The 14,588-nt window shown below is 42.8% G+C and overlaps 1 protein-coding gene across 3 annotated transcripts; it reads right to left on the bottom strand.

The window, feature by feature from the left end:
• Nucleotides 1–859: 859 nt before the first annotated feature.
• rffl (ring finger and FYVE-like domain containing E3 ubiquitin protein ligase) lies at nucleotides 860–12,152 on the bottom strand. Of its 3 annotated transcripts, none has more exons than XM_038961652.1 (7): nucleotides 11,932–12,152; nucleotides 8,569–8,789; nucleotides 7,446–7,862; nucleotides 7,125–7,211; nucleotides 3,464–3,674; nucleotides 1,808–1,831; nucleotides 860–1,657 (listed from the first exon to the last, which is right to left on the bottom strand). In XM_038961652.1, the coding sequence occupies exons 2-7, from the start codon at nucleotides 8,743–8,745 to the stop codon at nucleotides 1,476–1,478; spliced, it is 1,098 nt and encodes a 365-aa protein (XP_038817580.1). In that variant the 5' UTR covers nucleotides 8,746–8,789; nucleotides 11,932–12,152; the 3' UTR covers nucleotides 860–1,475. The 3 variants fall into 3 exon arrangements, with proteins under 3 accessions (XP_038817580.1, XP_038817579.1, XP_038817581.1); XM_038961651.1 differs by having other exon boundaries at nucleotides 8,569–8,754; XM_038961653.1 differs by lacking the exon at nucleotides 7,125–7,211 and having other exon boundaries at nucleotides 8,569–8,754.
• Nucleotides 12,153–14,588: the final 2,436 nt, after the last annotated feature.

The raw sequence follows: 14,588 nt of genomic DNA, 5'->3' as shown, positions 1-14,588 counted from the left end.
CTCCACCAATCAGGCCTTTATGGTAGAGTGGCCAGACGGAAGCCACTCCTCAGTAAAAAAGGCACATGACAGCCTGCTTGGAGTTTGCCAAAAGGCACCAAAGGACTCTCAGACAATGAGAAACAAGATTCTCTGGTCTGATGAAACCAAGATTGAACTCTTTGGCATGAATGCCAAGCGTCAAGTCTGGAGGAAACCTGGCACCATCTCTACGGTGAAGCATGGTGGCAGCATCATAATGTGGGGATGTTTTAGCAGCATGGACTGGGAGACTAGTCAGGATCGAGGGAAAGATGAACGGTGCAAAATACAGAGAGATCCTTGATGAAAACCTGCTCCAGAGTGCTCAGGACCACAGACTGGGGTGAAGTTTCACCTTTCAACATGACAACAACCTTAAGCACACAGCCAAGACAACACAGTAGTGGCTTTGGGACAAGTCTCTGAATGTCCTTGAGTACCCCAGCCAGAGCCCAGACATGAACCCGATCGAACATCTCTGGAGACCTGAAAATAGCTGTGCTGCAACGCTCCCCATCCAACCTGACAGAGCTTGAGAGGATCTGCTTGTAGTGTCATACACATGAAGACTCGAGGCTGTATTCGCTGCCAAAAGGTGCTTCAACAAAGTACTGAGTAAAGGGTCTGAATACTTGTGATATTTCAGTTTTATATTTTTTATAAATTAGCAAACATAAAAAATTGTAGTTTTTGCTATGTCATTATGGTGTATTGTGTGTAGATTGATGAGGCGGAAAAAAACAATTGAATATATTTTAGAATAAGGCTGTAACGTAGCGAAATGTGGGAAAAGTCTAGGGTTCTGAATACTTTCCGTAGGAACTGTGTGTGTGTGTGTATATATACACACACATACAGTTCCTTCATATATATATATATATATATATATATATATAATCCCTTACTGTATTTACTAGTAGTAGGTCTCCAAAGGAAAAATGCATATGTTATTAGGCACTCTTATTCTAATAATATGACATAATATCCTTATCAGCTTGGAGATATGAGCTGTAGGAGTCCAGTCAATAAAAGGAGGAAGTGCCCATGTGAGGTCATTGGGTTTGTGTGGTTTATTGAAGGTATAACCTCCCCTGGTCATCCCTCCAGCAGGGGGAACCAGTACGCTGGGTCTCCAGGACCATCAGAGCAGTGGAGAACTGGAGGGAGAGGAGGTTAGTCTAGTCCCCTCAAACTCAACTCTGGACCTCAAAGCCAGTTCCACTGCTTTCATTCCATTGTTCCCCTCTAATCACATACAGATTTACCCTTGGACACCAGGTAGATGCAAATATGTATCAGGTAGAACAGAAAACCAACAGGCTCCGGACCTCATATGGTAAGAGTTGAATACTCCTGGTCTAGCCTATGTATGTAAGGCCACATATAGCAAGTCCCTTGTTAATTTACGGGAGGTAGGTGGGGGGGAAGGGGTGGGGATTCCCAAGGCTTGGGTCTCAGGCTCTAAAAATGTGAACGGCGCGCACCACATACTGCCTGCAGATGGGGCACTCGTTCATCCGCTTGCCACACTTGGTGCAGGTGACCATGTGGCCGCACTCCAGCAGAACACAGTCAATAGGAGAGTCCATGCAGATCTTACACAGGTTCTCCTCCTGGCCAGGGTTACCACTGGGGTCTGGGAGAAAGAAACAAGGGAAAAACACATTTCATTAAATACTATCTTGTACTCAGTTGACCAAAGACAACTTGTTAACACTCAACCAACTTATTAAAATCGGAGAGTTATAATACCTATAGCTCATAAATGATTGTTCAAGGGACTCACCTGTGCCGTCATTTGTACTTGAAACTGGAGGATACAGGGAAGAATAAAATGAAAAAAAGCATGTTAAACACTTCCTTGAACGATGCAATTCATTTTCAAAAATGGAATAATAAAACCAAAAAATATCAATTGAGAAATTCCCTGTTTTTACAAGATATAAACTTCAGCAATAGTAAAACGTTTCATTTGAGAGGTATTTCATTTGTTGCATGTGTCAAGCCTCAAATCAGACAAACAAATGCACATGCCATATCATTAGATGCCTTTCCATAATTTGTGAATTTTCACAACAATTTGTGAAACTACAAACATAGTGGTGCGAGTTGGGATAGCACATCGTCATGGAGCCTGCAGTGTTGCTGCCTCGGTTGAAGTGGGAATCGGAGGTTCTAATAATTATATACAGTGGATTTGGAAAGTATTCAGACCTTCACTTTTTCCACATTTTGTCACGTTACAGCCTTATTCTAAAATGAATATAATTGTCGTCCCCCCACCTCATCAATTTACAAACAATACCCCATAATGAAAAAGCAAAAACAGGATTTTAGAAATGTTTGCAAATTTACATGGGAATATCACATCACCTATTCAGACACTTTACTCAGTACTTTGTTGAAGCACCTTTGGCAGCGATTACAGCCTTGATTCTTCTTGGTTATGACGCTACAAGCTTGGCACACCTGTATTTGGGGAGTTTCTCCCATTCTTCTCTGCAGATCCTCTCAAGCTCTGTCAAATTGGATGGGGAACGTTGCTGCACAGCTATTTTGAGGTCTCTCCAGAGATGTTCGATCGGGTTCAAGTCCGGGCTCTGGCTGGGCCACTCAAAGACATTCAGAGACTTGTCCCAAAGCCACTCATGTGTCGTCTTGGCTGTGTGCTTAGGGTCATTGTCCTGTTGAAAGGTGAACCTTCACCCCAGTCTGAGGTCCTGAGCGCTCTGGAGCAGATTTTCATCAAGGATCTCTGTACTTTGATCCATTCATCTTTCCCTCGATCCTGACTAATCTCCCAGTCCATGCTGCTGAAAAACATACCCACATTATGATGCTGCCACCACCATTCACCGTAGGGATGGTGCCAGGTTTCCTCCAGATGTGACGCTTGGCATTCAGGCCAAAGAGTTCAATCTTGGTTTCATCAGACCATATAATATTGTTTCTCATGTTCTGAGAGTCTTTAGGTGCCTTTTGGCAAACTCCAAGCGGGCTGTCATGTGCCTTTTACTGAGGAGTGGCTTCCGTCTGGCCACTCTACCATAAAGCCTGATTGGTGGAGTGCTTCAGAGATGGTTGTCCTTCTGGAAGGTTCTCCCATCTCCACAGAAGAACTGGAGCTCTGTCAGAGTGACTATTGTTTTTTTTGTGTGTTTAAAAAAAAACATTTTAGAATATTCAGAAAAACGTACTATCCGGGGTGTATTTATTAGTGCACACCGTAGTAAACTGCTTTACAACATAATCTTTTTTTCAACAAAAACAAGGTAGTTATTGGACAAATTCAGTTAGTCCTGCACAGCTTCATCCTAGGTCCCTCCCAGTTACGTCCTGTTTAATTCCGTTTCATTCCTAGTAAATACACCCCAGTTTAACTATGATGCCAGTAGGGAAAACAACCATATATCACAATCATTGCAGGTAAAACCTCCTTTACCCAGATTCTGGAGGTCCTTCTGGTCGTGATAGAGGCGGGTGACCCTCTCCATTAGCTCCCACTTCTCGCAGCAGCCCTTGTAGTTGACAAAGTTACGGGCTAGGATCTCCTTGAGCTGCCGGACGCTGAGGGCCTCGATGTCGTCTGCCGTGGCCAGGTCTGACAGCGACGCCCTGCGGCCTGGCGCCAGCACCTCATCTGTGTCTGAGGACTGAGCAACAGCATAGCAAAATCAGAGTTGCGTTCAACAGTGAACAATGTTATGGAACGTTCAGATACATTGTGTTAAGGGCCTGTAAAACGGACATGCATTGATCTATAACTAACACGTGCATCTAAGAGTCAGGTATCAAGTCAGCTCGATTCCTGACATTTTTTAACAGCCATGTTCAGTATGTTGCACCCTCCTTAACGCACACTTGATTGGCATAAAATAAAAATCGAGTGAAAAAGGTTACAGGTTCATTAGAATGGAATGACACAAATGGTAGGCTATTCCTGATTTTCTAAGGTCAGACGGAAATCGTGAACAATCACATCACATTGACAGCCATCATGTTTGAATGTCAGAATGATTGATTAAAGGGATCCATACACTAACTGTGAACAGGGCCCATATTCATAAAGATTTACAAAGTAGTGCTGATCTAGGATCAGTTTAGCCTTTTTAGAACCGTATTAGTAATAATAACATGACGGGGGAACTGATCCTAGATCAGTACTATTGCTCTGAGACACTATGAATACGGGCCTAGAACCACAAGATGGATTTTGGTTCTTTGAGATCTATTTCTAGGTCGACAATTTGTGAGTCATTGTGTGACAACACCAACTATCTTGTTTAGCTACCCCAACCCAAACTGTATGAAGAGGAACAGTGTCAGTCACATGGGGCATTCACAGCCACAGTGCAGGAAATGGCAACACGCCACATTACATGCCAAAGCTGAAATCCATCAGTGGGGATAAGAATAGATTACTGCTTGGCTACAAGTGCCTACATTTCTGACAGACATGTGAATAATGGGGCACACCATGCAGACATGGAGAGCCAGCCATCAAACAACAAAACAGTGCTCTACAATGGGACTCTGTCTGAGCACAATGGCACTGGAGGGTCTAAAACAGTCACTAGCCTTATGTCCTACAGTATGAGTAAACTAAATATATAGGCCTAGCGATAGAGTTATCTAAACTCACCATTTCATGTCAAGATGAAAAAATTATTTGAAAGGGTGTCTCAAAAGTCTGTGGTAGATGCTGGTTAAGTGTGCATTGAATTCCAAATAAATCACTGACAGTGTCACCAGCAAAGCACCCACACAACCTCCTCTATGATTCACGGTGGCAACCACACTTGCAGAGATCATCCGTTCACCTACTCTGCGTCTCACAAGACACAGCGGTTGGAACCAAAAATCTCAAATTTGGACTCATCAGACCAAAGAACAGATTTCCACCGGTCTCATGTCCATTGCTCGTGTTTCTTGGCCCAAGCAAGTCTCTTCTTATTATTGATGTCCTTTAGTAGTGGTTTCTTTGCAGCAATTCGACCATGAAGGCCTGATTCACGCAGTCTCCTCTGAACAGTTGATGTTGAGATGTCTATTACTTGAACTCTGTGAATCTTTTAATTGGGCTGCAATCTGAGGTGCAGATATTCTAATGAACTTATCCTCTGCAGCAGCTGTAACTCTGGGTTTTCTCCTGTGGCGGTCCTCAGTGAGACAATTTCATCATAGCACTTGATTGTTTTTGCGACTGCACTTGAAGAAACTTTCAGTTCTTGAAATGTTCCAGATTTACTGACCTTCATGTCTTAAAGTAATGATGGACTGTCATTTCGCTTTACTTATTTGAGCTGATCTTGCCATAATATGGACTTAGTCATTTACCAAATAGGGATATCTTCTGTATACCACCCCTACCTTGTCACAACACAACTGATTGGCCCAAATACATTAAGGAAAGAAATTACACAAATTAACAAGGCACACCGGTTAATGGAATGCGTTCCAGGTGACTACCTCATGAAACTGGTTGAGAGAATTCCAAGAGTGTGCAAAGCTGTTAAAGGCAAAGGGTGGCTACTTTGAAGAATCTCAAATATATTTAGATTTGTTTAACAATTTTTGGGGTTACTACATGATTCCATGTGTTATTTCATAGTTTTGATGTCTTAACTATTATTCTACAATGTATAAAATAGTAAAAATAAAGAAAAACCCTGGAATGAGTAGGTGTGTCCAAACTTTTGACTGGCACTACAGACTTGGGTACAGACTGGCACACTCCTCTTTCTAATATTTACAATGATCCAACAAACAGTTCCAATTTCCACCATTAACCAGTGAGGTTGTGCGGATTTGCCAACAAATAATACAATGGTCAACTTCCTTAATTGAGTTAATATTTAACATAGTAAGTCGTAGTAAATCAGTCATATCAACCTTTACCCTTTCTGAGAATGCTAGCCTTTAACTTCCTGCCAAAGCAGGTTCAAGCCATCACAGTTAAAAGCTTAGAGGTGGAAACTCGTCTTGCGTCAATGGAGGTCAAATCTGGTAAATGTCACAGGCCTCTATTTCACAGAATGTTTGTTCTCATTCTGTATAGGGCACACATAGTAAAAACACATAGCAACCTAAAGCAGGTTCTGAGACCCATCTGAGATCAGGGCCTGTATTCATGAAGTGTCTCAGAGTATGAGCCAAGAACTGTGAAATACTGTTCTAGACAAAGGGACCATGAAAACCCTTTTAGCAGCATTAGTGTAGCCTCACTTTGATTTTTGGTTGTGTGCACTACCTGGTACTGTCGAGTAGTTCCCCAAGTTCATCAAGAACAAGCTACAGACAGCTCAGAATAAAATGGCAAGGGTCATTCTGAATCTTAGACCTCGAGCTCGTGTTGGACGTCCTCGGCTCTGAACTACAGCGGCTATCAGTTGATAAAAGGGTCATTCAGTTGAAGTTGGCCCATAAAATCGTGTTGGGTACAGTCCCCCCCCAATATCTGAAAAACGATTTGTATGCGGTTAAGGACTCTAATTCCTACGCCACCAGAGGCAGTGCCACAGACTTCATGCCATATGGATTCAAGCGCTTTACTGGTCAGAACACATTTTAATATACAGCAGTGGTAGAGTGAAACAAAATCCCGTCGGAGATTAAAAAAAACAGTTTCTGCCAGTCTTAGGTTCAAACACTCCTGCAAGGCATGGTTCATGTTGAGATAGCCTTTATATTTTGTATACATTTACATATTTGGACACTGTATGATTGAATGAATCTATGGCAGTGCCCATGTCACTTGTTTGTTAACTGCAGCCCTTGCCTACCGATAGAGGACCACAACAGAAACAAGTATTTAGACTGCGTTTATAATCCTCTGAAATTTTGGTATATGCATCTGTTGCCTGGTGTAACATTTTGATGTATTTTAATATCAAATAAAAATCAAGCACTGATCTAAAAATCACATCATTGTTTTGTCTTTTAGACTAATGAATCAGGGGGGGAGCTGATCCTAGATCAGCACTCCTACTCTGACATGCTTTATGAATACAGGCCCAGGGCTAAGGAGAGGATTCCCATCGCTGCTATAATAGTACAATGGCTAGGGCCAAGAGTACTACTATAGCAGGGTCAGGCTGTAGTACCTGCAGCTCCTGCTCTCCCTGCAGCTCTGTATCTCTCTCAGTGTCCAGTGGCTCCTCAGGACCCAAGGGCACCAACACAGACGGGGTCTACGAGCAAAAACCCACCACCACACACCACTTCATTAGCAAGCTAGAGTTAGCCATGCTCTAACTGAAGGGGCCATACAGAAGGTTAGTAATCTATTCTCAAGCTATTGTTAATGCTACATAACACAACAGGTGAGGCGACGGACAAAATGGTAAATTAATGGTTGACAGACAAACAAGGGTAAGGGGTTAGTCGTGTGTGGTATAGTAGGTTCTCTTGGGTTCGGGCCTCACCTGACTGCCCTCCTGAGTGGGTGGCAGCTGTGAAGGGACATGGTCTGTGGAGGTGGAGTCGGGGTGTGTGGAGGGTGTGGTGGTGGTAGTAGTGGGGGCTGGAAGAGGAGTTGTCTCATGCTGGGTCACGGTGGGGGTCTGTGTTTGGTTCAGAGGGTTTATGATTGGGCCAGAGGATGATGGTGTCTGCTGTCCCAGGACCAGCTCCACCAGTTCCTCTTTCTCACGGCACATCTGTGTTGAAACCTCGTGCAGGTGGAGGTAGTCGCGCAGGTCCTTCACCTTGAGCTTCATCAGCTCGGTGCGCTCGAAAAGCGTGCCGTGAAACCGCTGGCAAGTGTGGCAAAGGCGTTGCCGGGGCTCAATCTGGGCCGAACATCTGCCGCAGTAGTTCTTCTTGCAGTCCACGCAGACATGCTGCGGGGGAGAGGAGACCGACACACAATCACTGTCAATCATGTGTCTGTTAGCATATTCTCCCTCCCTGGCTGTTATAATTCAGTAAATAATGGGACCAAAAGAGTTCCTTTTAAAACTTGGCCCAGACTTTGCTCCAACTCTAGCTGCAACCTGACACTAACAACGTAATGTCTAGATACTGAAGACCATGAAGCATAAATGCTCGTCTTGTTCAAATCTTGACCTGAGGCTGGTTCCGGTACATTAAAGTACATAACCATTGCATTGGTTTTACCCTTTTCATGCCTCCACTAGATAATGGAGGTATTGAAGGGTGTGGAAAAAAAGCTAAGAGCAGCATGGATACTCAAGAGTCAAGCTTTAAGGTCTGGAGTATTGCTGGTTCTCTTTTCTCGGCAAGCTAGCCGTTCCGGTAGACTTCCGGTCATTGCACTAACACTAGTTAGTATGGGCTCACGAAACTACCTCTAACTGAATTTATACTAGACACAGAGACATAAAAATGGTATCCACGAGTTCACCTGACTCTGGGTAAGTAGAAATTACCAGAATATCACAATATCCATTTTATCAATGTTGATCAATTTCTAATTGGCCAGGTCTGAATTAACCACTGATTAGAGAGGAAGGATGAAAAACCTGCCGTTCTACAGATCTCAAACGCCGGATTTGGGAAAGGGTGGGCTGAGAGTGTTTTAGGTACCTTTCTGGCAAGGGTGACGAAGCGGCTTCCGCAGGCTTTGCACGTGTGTTCCGGGAGTGGGGGCGACGGGTAGCTGCTGTAACCCGAGTTAGTATAGGCCTGGTGACGCATGCTGCTGTTGCTCTCCTCCACCGTGGCAGTGTCCAGACAGAACCAGTTACAGCAGGACGTCCACATGCTCCACACCTGGAAACACACCAACTCTTAGATGGTCTCACCACCTGGACACACACGTGTTAATGTGGATAGAGTGGGTTAGTGAAGACAGACCACTGAGTTAAGAGTTTGTGGGAGAAAAAGAAAAGAGTAAGGAGTGTGGAGGTGTTGAATGGGTATGATCATGAACAGAGTGAGTAGTGAACATGAACATTTGAACATCTTGGCCATGTTCTGTTATAATCTCCACCCGGCACAGCCAGAAGAGGACTGGCCACCCCTCATAGCCTGGTTCCTCTCTAGGTTTCTTCCTAGGTTTTGAACTTTCTAGGGAGTTTTTCCTAGCCACCGTGCTTCTACACCTGCATTGCTTGCTGTTTGGGGTTTTAGGCTGGGTTTCTGTACAGCACTTTGAGATATCAGCTGATGTAAGAAGGGCTATATAAATAAATTTGATTTGAGTAGTGAGTGACTAAAGAGGCAGGGTATGTATGAGTGGGGCAAACTTTAGAGCAATTTGAAGGGCATAAGCAAGGCCTGGGGTAATGCAGTGGAGAAAGAGCTGTAAGAGAGGTTGAGTAGGCTAGGCTATAACAAAAACAACTGAAGTGCTGATGTTACAGTGCATTGGTGGTGTTATGTTCGGATGTGCAATGTTGTATACAGCTCAATCAATGACACTGGGATTGCAATTGAAATGAGAGATGTGAAGTGAATGGCGTTGGCCTCAAACTTTTGTCAGTAAGGAGAGCAGGTAGCTGGCTTTTGGCTACCAGAAGTAAGGCTCCCATCATTAATTCAGAGCTTGTTTGCAGTCAGAGCTGCAGGAGCACAGGCTGGTGGGGCGGTATGTGAATTGGAGTGGGTCTAGGGGGTCTGGGATAATGGCATTGATGTGAGCCATGATCTGCCTTTCAAAGTATTTCACAGCTACAGTGCTACGGGGTGATAGTAATTTAGACAGGTTACCTTGGCGTTCAGTAGGAGTGCTGATCTGGGATCAAGTCCCCCTGTCCATGCAATAAGGCCTGAGGCAGTGTGGTATTTGGCTACACGTGCCTGGATACAGCCACTGGTCAAATACCACAAACCCCAGAGGTGCCTTATAAACTGGTTAGCAACATAATTAGAACAGTAAAAATAAATTTGTCATATACCAAAGCTTTTCAGCAAATATGCATTCAGGGCACAAACCATCCGGTTTATAATATTCATTGTGATCGAAAAGGTCAAAAGGATCCTAGATCAGCACTCTTCCTCTCAAACGCTTTATGAATACATACAGGCCTCACCTTAGTAGGTGAGGTCTACTAACTAGCTTTAGGTTACACCCTCAATCTCTCTCAGGAATTGACAATAGGATTGATCAGTTTTCAACTACTGCAGGGCCAATTCTCAGTCACTTGTTTATGCTCTGGTTCCCCTGTGGAACTTAATAGCTAGGCTACACACAGACACACTGCCATAGAGACCAAAACAAGACAGACCTAACAGCGCCTACCAAACAGCAAGGCAGATCCACATCAACAGCTGCTGCTAAGGAAATGCCTGCCACCAGGCTGCATCAAGTGGAGAACAGCTGAGGGAAAAGTGACTTGGTGCCTCAGGCATCCAGGGGCCAACTGCAAAGGTTTCACACCTGAATGCAGTGCAGAGTTAAGGAAGCCTAGTTGTACAATGAAGGAATCACTTGTAAAAACTAACAGTCTGACCATGTCCGTGCAATGTTACATTTTCTGATTGATAATAATACAAAGCGAAAGACAGCTGTCCCCCCATCATTCTAAAGTAGTAGCCTACAGGCTAGTGGGCACATTTGGCCCTGATACAGGCTATCTTACCCTGTCAATGTTAAGCAACAGTTGGATGGAAAATCAAACAAAAAAAACAACAACTTCACACCCAGTGTCCAAATGTAGACAGGCTTTAGTGGCGTAGGTCAGGGTAGCCCAAGATTACCTCTGAAAATAACAGCTCCTTAAGAGCATGACTGGCTCTGGCAGCCAAGTACTCCATCTAAACGTGACTCGATTATCAATTGCGATACGGTTCTATTAACATAAAGCCCTTCACTTTCAAATCACAAAATAATTTCGCAAACGCAAAATAGACACTGTACACCACAGGAGGTCGGTGGCACCTTAATTGGGGAGAACGGGGCTCGTTGTAATGGCTGGAGCAGAAATAGGGGAATGGTATCAAATACGTCAAACATGGTTTCCATGTGTTTGATGCCATTCAATTCCAAACATTATTATGAGCCGTCCTCCCCTCGGCAGCCTCCACTGCTGTACACGGTTTTAACTGGCAGTTAAAACAGAAAATATTTTCTGACATTCTAATAATTAACACAGTCTTCCGCAAACACACGATGTAACGTGGATAGATGGCCGTGTGGGAACAATAACTATATAATAGGTGGGTATCAATTTAACGTTAAAAAATAAATACAAATGTTTCTCCCTGATATGAAAGAAGTCCTTATGCTTCCAAAACCGTACCGAAAGCGATGCGTGTATGTACCGAAAACGAAACTCCATGTACTTAAGACGCATTCGTCCAATGACTATGACTTGTGTACTGTAATGGAACTGAGAAGCCAGAGTAGACTACTCAAAACCCCAGACAGCAAGTGTGTCTCAATTGTCCCAGTTTGCACTACAATAGGCTTTACGTATACCTAGTTAGTTAGGTTTAGTGGACACTTATTAAACTTTTGAAACTTACATTACACTGTGACAGCAATAGTTACAGGGTCGCAAAGTCCAACACAACAAAGACATAGGGTCCACAATCAAAACCAATATAGCCACCCATATATACAGTATGTAGTTAACGTTAGCCACCACACTCAGAACGAGGCACAGAACCAAAACAATTGTGGGGGATGTCCCCGTACAGATGGACACGCCATCATCTTCCCAAATAAATATTTAGTAAGACCGGAAAGAAAGCAGTAACGTTAGACTCGAAATCAATGTAGCTAGTTTTTCTCATAATACGTTTTCCCATTAATCTGCTGTTAATCTGCCTATTAGCAGACCACAAAAAGTAAATTCACTACGTTGCGTTACCAATACATTTGAGCTGTTCAGATACTAGCGAACGCAGACCATCTGCCCATAATAGCTGGCTAGTAAACTAATGTTAGTAGCTAGCTAGCTCCTGCTGCTAACTTTATCGAGTTGAAATGATCGACATAGCTACCTCGACACGAAGCCCGGGGTCGTGAGACGCGTGCTAGCAGCAGCTGGCAAGTAGCTCGCGAGCTATGGATGACTTTTGTGGAGCTAATGTTCTCAGACACTCACAAAATGACAAGGAATAAATCGAAGTTAGCTAGTTGGAGTGAAACAGGAAGAAAGTGCTTCTAGCGAGTGACACTCCCCCGGCCAGTTTCTATCACCCCAGAGAGTTGCTGATGCGTGTGCACGTACATTTCGAATCGCTAGTTGAATGCAGACACGTACGAAAGTTTTCATAAGTTTTGCATGCATTTTATTTCCAGGGAAGTAGTGTCCTCTGGTGGACACTAATAAAACGACGGGAATAATTAATAGAGTCCTCAACAATTTAAAGTTATTACATGCTATCAATTACATTGCAAATAAATATCACACATTGTAAACCCATTGGTTTATCCAGAATGTCTCTGCCACTATTTGATTGTAGCAGTAAAACATAGCACTGCAAAGGATGATTATCACGGGTATATCCCCATCATACAGTTCCTTCAGAAAGTATTCATACCCCTCGACTTATTCCACATTTTGTTGTTACAGCCTGAATTCAAAATTGATTAAATTTTCCATAACCCATCTACACCCAATACCCCATAATGACAAATTGAAAATGTTTAGAGAAATTTGAGCATTTACAAACATATCAAATTTACATAAATATTCACACATTTGGCTGCGATTACAGATGTGAGCAATGTTCTCTCTAAACGTAGCCCCGAGACTGCCGCGCAGAAATATCTCTCATCCCACAGAGAGAAGCACGATATTAAACTTCACTCAATTTTCTAGAGCAGTGGTCACCAACCGGTCGATCTCCAAGCCATTCTTAGTTGATCGCCAAACATTTATGTATAAAACACAACGACAAAGCCATGTGTTTCTATATTTTTTGTTGTTCTTCTCCGCCGGTTGACGGTAGGTGCACGCGATTCAGCTGTCCTGAACTGTTGCCATTTTGAACCATTTCATATCTGAAGGTACAAACGTTGCCTTCCCTGCGGGCCCAGAGAGCAAATCAAGTTCACTATAGTGCAACCGCTGGCCAAACCGATGGCTCAGATGACGGTGTCTGCAGTAACGTAGCAGGCATAAAATAAAGCAACAGCAAAGTTGATACTGTGAGATTTCCAAACGTTTAAAACCATGACTAGAGGGAGACTGTCAAGGACTACAGCAAAGCGATTCTGTATTTATAAGTGAGTTTAAGTTCTTACTCAGCACTGTCAACACTTTGTATTCAACACTTTTATAAGCCATAAAATGTACATTCTTACTATTTCCACTCAGCGCTACAACAAGCACTGCAGCAGTAATGAATGAGTAGTAAAGTGTATCTATAGGCTTGCATTGTTGTTATTATTAGCGGCTTGGGTCTTTTTTAATATCAAGGAATATTTCACTTTCTCTGTTCATAGGAGTAACAACATGAATTTGTGCATGAGGCATATATAATGTGGTGCGACTCGACTTATGCCATCAGCTGGAAGTCGGTGTCCCTTTTTGGTCAGTGTCAGTGGAGGAAAAGGAGAGTGGAGGGATGTCTCCCTCCACTGAGACTGACCAAGCACCATCAGCCCAGTAAAATAAAAATATTTAAATGTATACTCACTCAGCTGTGCTTCACAAGTAATACAACAACAGATGTGTTACTGGTGTGATCATAGAGCCTACCTCAAATTTTGAAATATAATTTAAAAACATGTCCTGAACAACAATGCATTGGCAGGGCAATTCAAGCAAAGCCAATATGTGGGGATAATGTATTGGGCCTATAGCTTACTTCACAAACCTAATTGCTACAGTACTGTTTTTAATTGGTTACTGTTAAATACGTTTTAAGTCAAGTTTGAAAAAATCTGAGCGGTAGATCTTGGCAATGCATTTGACTCAGCGATCTTTAGTCAGAAAAGTTTGTTTACCTCTGTTCTCGAGTTTTCCCTGTTAACACTATCAACGTTTCCCTTTCCTGTGGCAATTGCGATTCAATCAACAAAATATTAGCCACTTTCAGTGCAACATACCGAAAACAAAACAAAGTATGCAAGAGATTTTGTTGTAGGCAGAACGCATCTGAGTTTTGAGCTTCCTATACAAAAGCAAAAAACGTGTACATTTTTAGACATCTTTGTAAAGTGAGTCAGGTAAAGAGCTTTTAAAAAAATATATGTATAGTCTTGAATAAGCTAAATAGCCAATAGGCAGGGGGTAGCATAATTTGTCCGATTCTCTGTAATAATTTTATGGGAATAATAATGCATTTTATTTTGTAAAGTAATTTCTTGCACCACACAACACAACATTTTTAATCACTTACTTGTCTAAAGGACAAGTCGATTAACAGGTTAATGTCAAGCCCTGCATGTTTTTTTCAAAATTGTCATGGAATGTAGGCCTACATTGAGCACCACACATTGGCTGCTACTGTAGGAAGAATGATAGAACAGCTATTTCCATGTTAAAATGTTATGCAATGTATTTTCTCCATTGTTTTTAATGGTAGGCCACTCTGGTAGGCCTGCATTATGATCAAATTGCCACAGTAGTGTTATATCTAGCTTAGCTGTAGAAGAACGCACGTCTACACGGTTTCACATTGTACATCACTCTGACATTTAATGACAT

Source organism: Salvelinus namaycush, chromosome 23 (genome assembly GCF_016432855.1).
Source record: "Salvelinus namaycush isolate Seneca chromosome 23, SaNama_1.0, whole genome shotgun sequence".
Classification (NCBI taxonomy): Eukaryota; Metazoa; Chordata; class Actinopteri; order Salmoniformes; family Salmonidae; genus Salvelinus; species Salvelinus namaycush.
The sequence above is the reverse complement of the archived record's forward strand: the minus strand, read 5'-3'. Positions and strand labels throughout refer to the sequence as shown.